This window comes from Elgaria multicarinata, chromosome 21 (assembly GCF_023053635.1).
Source record: "Elgaria multicarinata webbii isolate HBS135686 ecotype San Diego chromosome 21, rElgMul1.1.pri, whole genome shotgun sequence".
Lineage (NCBI taxonomy): Eukaryota > Metazoa > Chordata > Lepidosauria > Squamata > Anguidae > Elgaria > Elgaria multicarinata.
Genome location: NC_086191.1, coordinates 15,457,627 through 15,470,254, shown reverse-complemented (window position 1 = coordinate 15,470,254; position 12,628 = coordinate 15,457,627). Strand labels below are relative to the sequence as shown.

General features: G+C 45.4%; 1 protein-coding gene across 1 annotated transcript; it reads right to left on the bottom strand.

The window, feature by feature from the left end:
• Positions 1-2,582: 2,582 nt before the first annotated feature.
• On the bottom strand, positions 2,583-12,167 carry LOC134412050 (protein PRRC1-like). The gene is given in 10 exon segments (XM_063145816.1): positions 2,583-3,882; positions 4,448-4,550; positions 5,839-5,942; positions 6,300-6,463; positions 7,342-7,444; positions 9,056-9,222; positions 9,309-9,710; positions 11,108-11,168; positions 11,170-11,233; positions 12,035-12,167. Coding segments are annotated over 9 exon segments (1,356 nt in total). The 5' UTR covers positions 11,212-11,233; positions 12,035-12,167; the 3' UTR covers positions 2,583-3,672.
• Positions 12,168-12,628: the final 461 nt, after the last annotated feature.

The window sequence follows — 12,628 nt, the reverse complement described above, 5'->3', positions numbered from 1 at the left end:
TTCCCTAAATGTAGAACTTGGCATTTATCCCGATTAAATTTCATTCTGTTGTTTTCAGCTCACCCCCTTCTCCCCCCCTCAAAAAGTGCAAACACTCCCACAGGCCTTTTACACAGGTCACCTTCCCCCCCAAAAGTGCAAAGGGTGACCCTATGGAAAGGAAGACAGGGCTCCTGTGTCTTTCAACAGTTGCATCGAAAAGGGAATTTCAGCAGGTGTCATTTGTATATATGGAGAACTTGGTGAAATTCCCTCTTCATCACCACAGTTAAAGCTGCCCGCTTTTAAATCTGGTCACTCTAATATAGCTCCTGCAGCTTTAACTGTTGTGATGAAGAGGGCATTGCACCAGGTGCTCCATATATACAAATGACACCTGCTGAAATTCCCTTTTCTATGCAACTGTTAAAAGATACAGGAGCCCTGTCCTCCTTTCCATAGGGTCACCCTAAAATAAAATAGTTCACAAGAGGACTTAGGCTCCAGTGGGACTCTCTGCTATCCTAGGGTCCCTGGGGTGGGATTGCATGAGCCCAGGAGTTGCCAGACCCCCCACCGCACCCCCCTGTGTAACCGCTACTTGAAAGTGAGCCGGAGCTGTGTAAGGAAAAGTTGTGGGTCTGCAGGATGCAAAACCCCCCCAGTCCTCAGCCACGCTCCCCAGATGGAGGCAGATCCATGCCAGCATTGGAGCTAATGGGGAATTATTATTATTATTATTATTATTATTATTATTATTATTATTATTATTATTATTATTATTATTTATTGCTTTTGTATACCACCCTATAGCCGAAGCCCTCTGGGCGGTTTACATAGGATAAATAATCTCACCCCACCCCTGGTCTCAGTGGGAGGCAATATGTAAATGTAGAAATAGCCAGGGAGAGAGGAGAAAAACCAGAACTTCTCTGTTGTTTCCATCCTGCTGGAATGGATTCTTCGTAGGATTGCGGTCAGTGAACTTGAACTTACGGTTTACAAAACCTACAAATGATCAATACAACACACACACACACCGAAAAACCCCCTTAAAGACTAGGATGGCTACCCCTTCAGAAAATATATATTAAAAAAAAATGTGGAGGGGGAAGATAACATGATAAACGGGAAAAAGAAAAACACATTCAAGTAAACTTGTCTTTCCCGCCAAAGAAACACAGGACGACTTTTAATAGGAGAAAAAAAGATATGTATTTATTCTTAGGCCCACCTGGAAATCGATTACAGAATAGCATTCTTGTAGCGTGAAAAATGGACACTAATTTTGAACGACTTTCCCTTATTGGGAACACAACTTTATGCCACCAAATGGTTGCAGGTAAATTGTTCTTAAGGGTTAATTGTTCCAGTCTATCAGGGGTGGGCAACTTGTGGTCGTCTAGATGTTGGATTGCAGCTTCCATCTTCCCCGGCCATCATGGCCAAGAGTGGGAAATGATGGAAGTTGTAGTCCAGCATCTAGAGCAGCCTTCCTCAACCTGGGGTGCTCCAGATGTGTTGGACTGCATCTCCCAGAATGCCCCAGCCACCTGGGGCATTCTGGGAGTTGTAGTCCAACACATCTGGAGCGCCCCAGGTTGAGGAAGGCTGATCTAGAGGGTCACAGGCTTCCACTGTTGGTTGAACGTGAGCCGTTCCCTGCTTTTATACATCCTCTTTGTTTATGATTTTCCAAGAGGAAGTGGGCAAGTTTTTAAAGAGAGAGCATAAAGTTTAGGGTTCTTGTGGGTATTTTTGGTGATTACGAAGAAAGAGAAATGTTCTTCCTTTCCTTTGCTTCGGTTTTTTCCCCCTGCATAGACATCACAAAATAAATAAAGCAAAGTTTTCTACCATCCCCATACAGAAATATTAGAGCAATAAGGTAGGGGGATTTGATGGTGGAGGAACAGCCACGTCCTAACCCAACTATCTTGCACCAGCTTTGAAGAAGATGGAGAGGCAGGTTGGGTATGGGAGTTGGTTTTTTTTTGTTTCTTTAGGCCTTTTAAAGAAGTTTTTCCATCCCATCGATACTAATGGGGGAATGTGCCTCTTTGCCCTCCAAGGCATCCTCCAATCAACTCCTTCTTACCCCCTACACCTCTGAAAAATGTTACACACCGCTGGGATCCCGGCTGTAGCATTGCGGACTTAATCTACGGCTGTCCTCAATTAAAAAAACAAAAACCTATTCAAAAGACCCAGTAATAAAACAGCTATTAAACAAAGCACATTAAAGGGGGGAAATCACAACCCTACAGGAGGAATATCTGACTTACGAGGTAAACCAAGGTTGGGAAAATATATTACTTGGAAAAGCTACAGATTTTTCACTGGGTAGAAATGTAAGAAACTGGCTAAACAGTTTATATAAAACCAGTTTATATTTTATATAAAAGTGTCTTTTGAAAGCGTCTACAAAAGATAAAGACGAAGTAGTATAAATCGAGAAGCTTCTATTTAAGGCATAAAGGGATTTTTTTAAAAAGGTTATTAAAATACTCCCTTCCATGGCAGTTTATAAATAGGAATTGAATTAAGAGTGCCTGAGTGGAGAATAGGGGACAGTATTTGCAATGGAGGAAAATCAACACGTAAAGTAGGTAAGGGTTTTTTTATTCTTTGGAACAGCCTTCCCTGACCTAGTGGTATCCAGATGTTTTGGACTATAACCCCCAACATCTTCAGCCAGTAGCAGGCTGGGGATGATGGAAACAGCAGTCTAATACATTTCGAGGGCACCAGGTTGGGAAAGCCTGCTTTGGAAGATACCATTTGCCATATTAATTTCTCATCCATGATGCCTCAAAGCTACAAGACAAAACTCCAGTTGATTTATTGTACTGCCCTGCTGAGATGTTTGCATGAATTGAGTGTATCCTATAGTAACGTAATCTAACTATAACTGAAGTTGATTTCCCATCAGTTTCAGAGGAAATTAGTGATGTTCCAGAAAAACTAGAAACAAATAATATGCTTTTATACTCTTAAGATATAGACTAATGTTTTTAAAAGTTTTATGTCCTTTAAACCTGCATTTTGAACTATTCAGTAATGCCCTTTATCTTACGACGCATACAAAAGCAAGCTAAGAATGGTTACAGTGGTCTGTTTGAGTGTCATTTTACTGCAGACGTAGGCATTTAGCTAACTAGGTTCTAGGTGTAAAATAAGCAACACATGTGACCATTTTAAGTTGTATTTCCATGTGCCTGAACTCAGCACATGTTACACCTCCCTTCCCTGTAAACAGGCAACACTGAGAGATCATTTCCTTTGAACTTGGCTTCCAAACTTATTTTAGATACCACTCCAGCAATGGTTACATATTGAGATGCCTGGAAAAACCAAATATTGAATGCCTGCCAAACATCTATTTAGTGTTTGAAATGAAGACCGCATCCTGTCAAATACATTTTTACCATTTTTACCCTGCTATAAATATGCTTGCTGATTCTATATTACAGTTTGGGGGAGTTATCTGATCGTGTGAATGAATTAAAAATTGTTCATTTCCGTTATCCAAAGGATACCTTCACGCTTAAAATTAACAAAACAGTTTATATAGAGAATACAAAGCCGAGGTGCATCAGCAGAGGACCATCAAATTACCGAAGTTGCAATTGTTTCTTTTCAACATCAGTCTAAGGAATGAGTCTCCTTCATTGCTAAGAGTTATTTTCGCTTTCAAATGGTCCTTGGTGGTAAACGCTGCTTGTACATCCCTGCAATGGCTTTGGCTGTGCTGTAGATCATCTGACGACGAGACATACCGGTGAATGCTACGTGCCAATCCGTCCGGTTGACATGCAGCAAATTCTTCTCTATCACTTCTCCCACTGTCACCAACAAACCCGACCATCTTAGGTTGTAATCCTGAGGAGTGAGACCTTGAGCCTGTAAAGAATCATTGAAAGAAGGTGTGAGGGAGTGTAAAAGAAGAAGAAAAATACTTCGCACCTCTTCAACCCCATTCAGGGCTGTATTCAAGCACATTCATAGATCTGCTTGCGCTATAAAAAGCTAATAAATCAAAAATAGTCCAAATTCTACAGCAATTCATAACCCTGAGCTCGTTCGACTCAATACAGATAAGCAAGATGGAGTCCAAAGAGCCCAGCTGCTAGAAGCTCTGTGAATTCCACCCCCGGATGGATTCCTTCGACATCCCTAGCTTGGAGAAGAGGCAATATAATAGCCATCTGCAAATATTTTAAGAGCAGTCACACAGATGATAGAGCAAATTTGGTTTCTGTTTCTCCAAAGCAGAGGTGAAGAACTTTCAGCCTGCGAGATCGTCCCTTTTGGCAATGGTGTTTCCTCCTCAAGGTGGGCTTTTCGGCATCCGATTACTGGTTCGGTCTGATCATCAGGGCTACTGCACTGTTCTAAAGTGCTGTAGAACTCTTTGGGAGAATTTTGGGTTTCTAGAGGATCTAGCTCCTCGAAGCGAAAAGCTCACCTGCTGTACATATTCCAGAGGCACTGGTGTTGCTTGTGTAAACGCTTCGAGGTGAATGCCGTGGATCGGATCTTCCACAATTAGGCAACCAATGTCAAACCACCTGTAATGACAAAAAAAAACGGAAAAAAAGGGAGCAGTCTATCAAATCGTATTGATAACTTATTCTAGGTATTCGCTGGCTGCACCAAGACCTTGATGCTCAAGTCAAAAGACGAAACGGCCGTCAGACTTCACTAACCCTATTCCTTTGGAGACACTGTTTAGTTTCACAACATGCCATGAAAGCCTCACAAGCAAAGGAAAACTGACTTTTGTGTCGGCAATGGACATGGAGAGGAAAGACGGTTTAGCATGACACGCGTGTGCAGCAATGAGCTGCAACAAGCGTTAAGCATCTCTCTCCTCAAACTCTTCCTTCCCTTCCTCCTGTATGGCCAAGAGGAAGAGTCTAGAAGCTTTTGCTTTGAGTTTCCCACATCATCATCATCATCATCATCATCATCATCATCATCATCATCATATATTTATTTCTTATCCACCTCTCCCTTCGGATTGAGGCAGGGAACAACATTAGAACAGGAATCAATACATCTTAAAAATTCATGATTTAACATTGATCTGGATAGGCCTGCCGGAAAAGGCTAGTCTTTAAAGCTGCCTTAAAATCACACAGAGTTAATTTTACGAATCTCCTCCGGCAGGCCATTCCACAATCTGGGGGCGACAGAAGAAAAGGTCCTCTGGATGTGCAAACGTAGCCACTGTTCGCAAACAAGAGATCCAAGAGTTAGGCAGTAAATACATGCAGGGTTAATAAGTACTTGTCAGTTCTTAAGATACATGTATTTTTTAAAAAAATAATTCGGGGTGTTTTTGTCCAGTTGAATTTGGTCTTGTACTACATCATGAACTTTCAAAGCACAACGTGGATAATACATTCCAGCATTGCCAAATTTCCACTTTGGATGTATGACATCACGCAGTTTAATTATGCAAACTGTATCAGGTTTTAAGAACTAAAGTCAGACTTTTGAGTGCAAGTGGGTGAATGATGTAAAAGCAAAAGCTACCAAGGAACTCCAATAAGCAGACAACTCTTTTTTTTATCTCCAGTGTAGGAAACTTCCTGACTGTTAGAGCAGTACGACAATGGAACCAGTGACCTAGGGAGGTTGTGGGCTTTCCCACACTAGAGGCTTTCAAGAGGCAGCTGGACAGCCATCTGTCAGGGATGCTTTAAGGTGGATTCCTGCATTGGACTTGATGGTCTTATAGGTCCCTTCCAACTCTGCTATTCTATGATTCTCTATAAAACCAGGACTTTATGAATTCCGTGGATGCAATACAGAATAGACTTTATTTCTGAGTGACATATTAAAACATCTCACTTGTCAGGAAGTAATTCTGCGATAAAATTTTCAACAGACACCGCAGGCTGTTTCTCATGTATTACTCCTGTCCTGCGCAAGCTGTCAATCCTTTCTTGGGCTCCCTAAGTAACAGCGAGAGAAAAACAGAGTGGGAAAAGCATCAGACACAACACAGCACAGAAACGATAGATTACGACAGCTCTCACTGCTTAAGATAAACCACAGCCGGAAAAAAGGAATCTGAAAACAAAATCCAAAATCTGAAGGCACTTTTTATAAGCGTGTATTATTCCTGATGGTTCTTTTATCTTGTTTGGTATATTATAAAATGTTGTCATGCTACACAGGAAAACTTTTTCTAAAGCGCTATTGGACGTTATGCTGTTGAGTGTAAATCCGAGGCATAAAACACTTTTTAAAAAATGGCCTTTAAGATACCACAACGTGTTCAAACCCTTCTGAGATGTTTTCTCACTCACTTTCAATCCAGCTGCATAGCCGACAGGTTGTGGGGCAATGTTGGACTGGCCGTCTTCTCCCGTAACCGTGGCCATTCCGAAAACTTCCTGAAAAGCTTCTCTTACTGCTGCCACCTTGACCTCTTTAGCAGAGGTGACAATGAGGTCCAACTCTCCCCCGGATTCTATAAAGCAAGGATAAGCACATTCAAACGTAATCTCAGAGGTCTAGAAAGAAAACATGACTTTTACTGCGACAGCTGATTTTTACCTTAGTGCCGAGGATTTTTTTTATCAAACAAGCCAACTTCAAAACCATGGTTCCAGAAGCTGGCATGTTTAAACTAGCCATAATTCAGATTAACCACAGTTCTGGGTTAATCAAAAGTGGGAACCTTTGAACTCTTCCTCTCAGCAGGAAGAGGAGAGGAGAGGACTTTACACAGGGTGTTGTTTCAAAAAGTGTTCCCCCACCAACCCTGCTAAGTACCTGCTACTATCAGACCAAAGAGTTACATTCCTCATAAACTCATCTCTGTCATACACACCGATGTACTTTTACTGCTATGAAGATGGCATGTGGGGAAACCTGCAAGTCTTGTCCAGGCTTTGGGAGTGATGCCGCAAGTCAGGACACAGCATTATTTATTTATTTATTTATTTTTATTTATTTATCATACTTATACCCCGCTCCTCAGCCAAAAAAGGCTCTCAAGAGCGGCTTACACTTAGCAAAAAAGACATTATGGAGGACAGTGAAGGCTGATGGCTCCAATGTCAGTGGGTCGGAGAGTCCGCTCTGGGTTTCAGTCAAAACTCTAAAGGAGCAGCTGAGAATCCAGCACTTGAACCATGAAGGTAGGAAAACCTTATTTAAAGGTCCATTCTCTAAAAAGATTATGATGCAATATAGATCACCCTTCCCCAACCAGACACTCTTTAGATGTGTTGAGCTACAGCTCACCTCATTCCTAGCCAGCTTTGGGTGTGTGTTTATAATGGGACACATCTGGACAGGGGATGAGTTGAGGGAGATTGGTCTAAATTTACAAGTGCCACTTACTGATATATGGGGCCATGCCAGGATCCAGCGTCGTGATCATCGTCTCTACTGAGTGCTTGGTTTTATCGAGCACCGACTTCACCATAGGATTCCCTGCCACACCCTGCAAGACAAAATGCTCGTGTCACTGGGTTCACTTTGCTTGTCCCGCTCCTTAAATCGTGGATGCTTTTGCAAATGCTCCCCCCATCCCCTACTGTTCAGAGGAGGGCAACCAGGATGATCAGGAGTCTGGAAACAAAGCCCTATGAAGAGAGACTGAAAGAACTGGGCATATTTAGCCTGGAGAAGAGAAGATTGAGGGGAGACATGAGAGCATTCTTCAAGGGCCGGGATCTCTTCTCGATCCTCCCAGAGTGCAGGACACGGAAAAAAGGGCTCAAGTGACAGGAGGCCAGATTCTGGCTGGATATCAGGAAAAACTTCCTTACTGTTAGAGCAGTATGACAATGGAACCAGTTACCTAGGGTGGTGGTGGTGGGCTCTCCCACACTAGAGGCCTTCAAGAGGCAGCTGGACAACCCTCTGTCAGGGATGCTTTCGGGTGGATTCCTGCAATGAGCAGGGGGTGGACTGGATGGCCTTATAGGCCCCTTCCAACTCTACTATTCTATGATTCTAATATGCTTCAGGATTGCTTAAGGCCCAAATGCCTCCAACTTACTTCTGCGGTAGGTGCCAGGAATTTCCAGAGGCAGCATGTACATTTAACTACCCTGCCCCTGTGATCTCTAACAGCTTGGGGATAAAATGGGATAACAAAACAAAAAGGACATGGTCCCCCAAAATGTAATCCTTACAAACACTCCTGATGGAAAAGACCTACATGATAGCACTGGGCCAGTTAGTTGCCAAATTTATAATACAAATAATCACAAGTACAATTTTGCCAAGCGGTTTACAGATGTACACAACACCGTCAGAATTTCAAAACAACTGTTATGTTATTTTGAAATTCTGTTATGCCTGATCTCTTTAACAACAACTATAACAGTACGTCTAGGGAACCCTGGTGTGTCTCTGTTTTGACCAGACGAGGTCTTTCTAAAGATCTCTCAAGTTTAATAACGTTTTACAATAACATTTAAGGTCGCAGAAAACAACATTTCCTGAACAGGACAATAACTGATAACATTGCAAAATAAATAAATAACACACTTCCTGAATAGGCAATTCCTAACAAAACACCTTCTTTATTAAACGGTTGAAGGGAACCACTGAGTGATGCAGAGGACTGTGCTGGGCAGGGAGTAGGCTGCAAGAGCCTGGAAAAACTAATGTAAACTCCACCATGTGTCTCATAATCTAAAGACAGGCGGCGCAGTACAACTACACACACACACACCACTTTGCTGAGTCCGGACAAGGGGCTCACAATCATCAATGTTAGGATTTCCCCCAGGCACTGCAGATAAGCCGAGGAGGGGACTGCAATCACAGGAATACAGGAAGCTGGCCTTATATTGGGTCAGACTCTTGGTCTATCTATCCTGGTATTATCAACTGGAAGAGGTTCTCCAGGGAATCAGGAGTTTTTCTTGCTCCACCTGGACACAGATACAGCCTGGGACCACGGGCATTCAAAACATGTGCTCTACCACTGAGTTATAGTTCACGGGGCTTTTAACTGTGCAGCCTGTTCCAATATCCTGCCTCCTTTCAACCTGATAAGCGAGGTTTTCACTTTAATCACGGCAAGGAAGTGACTCCGTACCTTGATAAAGCCCCAAAGTCCGCCGGGAGATGCTTCATTGGGCATGCCAACAACCCTGGGGTCTTCGCGTTCTTCGGGGAAAGTAATCGAAGAGACACTTGTAAGGCCAGATCCTAATGGTGACGGCACAGAGGTCTGCTGTGGTGGTGCAGCGTTTGTCAAGACACCTGGATAAAACCCAGCAACAACAATATTTATTTATTTATTGCATTTCGATACTATCTTAAAAAGCCAATTTAAAACACAATGTTACCTGGGACTGCAGGTGCAGAAAACGACGGCATTAGGGGTGTTTGTGGCGCTCGCCCGGCATGACCTTTGGTGATGTCGTAGGTTGAAGCAATAGAAAAACCAGAGATGGGAGGTCCAGTTGGAGGTGCAGAAAGCACGGGGCCAGGAGTAGAGCTTAGCGGTGGAGAGGGCGAGAACTGGGAAATAGGACTGGTGAAAGCCGCTGCACTTGGAGGAGTGAGAGAGGGTGGGTTAGACACTCCATGGGGCGCACCAGTTGAGATGGGAACAGAAGGCACAAAAGGCAGAGGAGTTGGGAGTGCCATAGAGGGCAGAGATGTTGCTGCAGGTGGTAAAGGTGAGGAGAAGGTTTGAGAAGGGAATGAGGAGGGTGCAGGCAGTTTTGGAGGAAGGGGAGGACTAGCTGAGGGTGAGAAGGGAAAAAAAGAGAGGAGACAGGTTTTACTAGAGCTGTATTAACCATTTACAAATCGTCAGCGAAATATCTGAAGGCTACAGCCCTATCCAGGCAAGCAAAAGAACACACCTAGAATTCTCCCTGCGTGCAAAAACCCACCTCAGTCTAGGCTCCCAGTCATGTGGAGGCTTCTGAGCCTGTGAACTCCCTTCAGAAAGTCAGGAGTAGATGTGGTAGGGCCATGGGGGGCTGAGGCGACATGTGCACCCCACACTCCCTACACATGCAGTCTTTTGAACGCCTGAATAGCGCTTACATCCAGACGGGGATGGTGAATGTGTGGCTCTCCAGATGTTGGTGGGCCACACATTCCTGGCTCCTTTGGGAGTGTCAAGCCAGGAGTTGGGTTCAGATGTAACACAAAGCTTTTGCCTCCAGGCGTCTTCTGGGCTAGTTCAACCCCTCCCAATGTGAGGAGGAGCCCAGTGAGATGGGGCAAGCTTGCTTGCAAACGAGAAGCAAGGACCCTTCGGGATTCCAGCTTATCATTTCATGCAAACGCAGGCATTGTTTGATAACTCATGAAATGCCTTCTATATGGGTCTCGTTTTGAATAGAGTTCGGAAGCTTCCTTCAGCTGGTCCAAAACATAGCAGTCCAGTTGCCAACTAGTACTGGCCTCACAGAATGTATTACACTGGCAGCGAAGGAGCTGTGTTGGTTTCCAGCTGGGTCATAGAATCATAGAATAGCAGAGTTGGAAGGGGCCTACAAGGCCATCGAGTCCAACCCCCTGCTCAATGCAGGAATCCACCCTAAAGCATCCCTGACAGAGGGTTGTCCAGCTGCCTCTTGAAGGCCTCCAGTGTGGGAGAGCCCACAACCTCACCAGGCAACTGATTCCATTGTCGTACTACTCTAACAGTCAGGAAGTTTTTCCTGATGTCCAGCTGGAATCTGGCTTCCTTTAACTTGAGCCCGCTATTCCGTGTCCTGCACTTTGGGAGGATCGAGAAGAGATCCTGGCCCTCCTCTGTGTGACAACCTTTCAAGTATTTGAAGAGTGCTCTCCTGTCTCCCCTCAATCTCCTCTTCTCAACAGTCCTGGAGTGCTGTTCTTTTACCTTTAAAGCCCTAAACGCTCTAGGTCCAGAGTATCACCTTCCTCCCAGAAAAGGGTGGATTACCAAAAGGGCTTTTGGAAAACGAATTCTAAAGACTCAGATTCACCCCCACTTTTTCTGCCGAACTAAAGTATGTTTTTTTTCCCTTCTTTTTTTCCATGCACAAGATGACATGCACTGTTCCAAAACACCCCGCGCCTCATCGCTCGTCCTGGACAGGTTGGTAAGCTTCAGAGCACAGGAACAAAACGGGCGCAGTCCCTGATGGAGCCCACGTACCTAAGGAGGCTGGGGTGGGGGTGGGGGTGGGGGCGGCCGCCCCAGCTGTGCTGGGCGGGGGGGGTCGCAGGTGGAGTCGTCTCTATCCCGCTCTCTTCCATCATTTTTTTTCCCGGCAACCCTGACCTGTAAAAAAAGAGAGAGAGAGGAAAATGCATAAACTTTGAATTGGCAACTTCAAGCAGAATTTGTCCCAAAGCAGAGCATGATGGGAGTTGTAGGCCCAAACATCTGGAAGGCTACCACTTGCCCTCTTCCTGGCAGGGCGGGCTAGGAAGCCCAAAAGCAGGGCATGAAAGCCTTGCTGTGTTTCCCCAGCCAGAGGCAAAGCAGGTAGCCATTGTGGGGGGGGGGGGGTTGCCCTATAGCACCCAGTCTACCCACTCCCACCGCCCCACAACCACAACCACACACCCCTGTGCTGGTTCCTCGTTCCCCCGTGGCCTTCCTGGTCCCCTCCGCAGCCCCCTTCTCCCTTCCAGATCTTCCCCAGCAGAGAGGAAAAGCAGCTGGCTAGTGGGAGGCGGGAAGAACTACACTTCCCACAATGCTTCGGGGGGTGGCGCCTCCTGCGCACGCGCGGGCCCGCATGCCACGTCTCCCTGCGCCTATTTATTCCAGGCGTTTCTCTCGCTTCATTTCCCCCCCCCTCTCCCCCCCTCCCAATAACAGCCGTTGAGAGTGGCCGTTTGGCAGTTCGTCACGTGACAGTAAACACTCTTTCCCCCCCCCCCCCCGTCATACACACCCGCACCCGGCTCTGAGGGAGACGGGAAAGTGATAAGCAAAAGCAGTAGCCCTAATAAATGCATAAATACGTAATAATAAATAAATACATAATAAAGAATAAATACATAATAATCGTAACAATAGTTATGAGCGGGAGCCGGCTGGCTCTCGTCTTTTCCCGTCCGTTTTTCGCCTCACCTGAGTGATACTCGGACGATGGCGGCGGCGGCTGAGGGGAGGTCGGTTCCCCCTTGGCGACCCGCTTCTGTTTCCCGGCCTCGGGGCCTAAAATGGCGTGGCTGGATGGGAAGCGGCCTCCTCCTCCGTCGCCTCAGGCTGCCACGTTCGCTGGCTGAGGCGGAGAGGAGGAGCCGCTGCTAGGCCCGTTTCTCCGCCTCCCTCAGCGGCACTTGGGCTGGCTGGCGGGGCCCAGGTCGCCCCACAGGCCGCAATGCTGCCCTGGGGGGGGGTGTCCTCTTATGGACGGCCAAAAAACAGAGGAAACGCGTCTTCCCACCCACACACTCCCACAAAAACTGGACATCTATATATACTTCAAATTAGCATAGGTATAAATGAAAAAAATAACCATTTCAATTAATGTACAGAGTGTAATGCCTTTATTAGGCCAACTCAAAAGATCACAAAGAATGTGCAAGCTTTTGAGCTCTCTGGGTCTCTTCGTCAGGGAAAAAGTTACAAGGAACCAAAAAACAGAGGAAACGCGTCTTCCCACCCACACACTCCCATAAAAACTGGACATCTGTATATACATCAAATTAGCATAGGTAT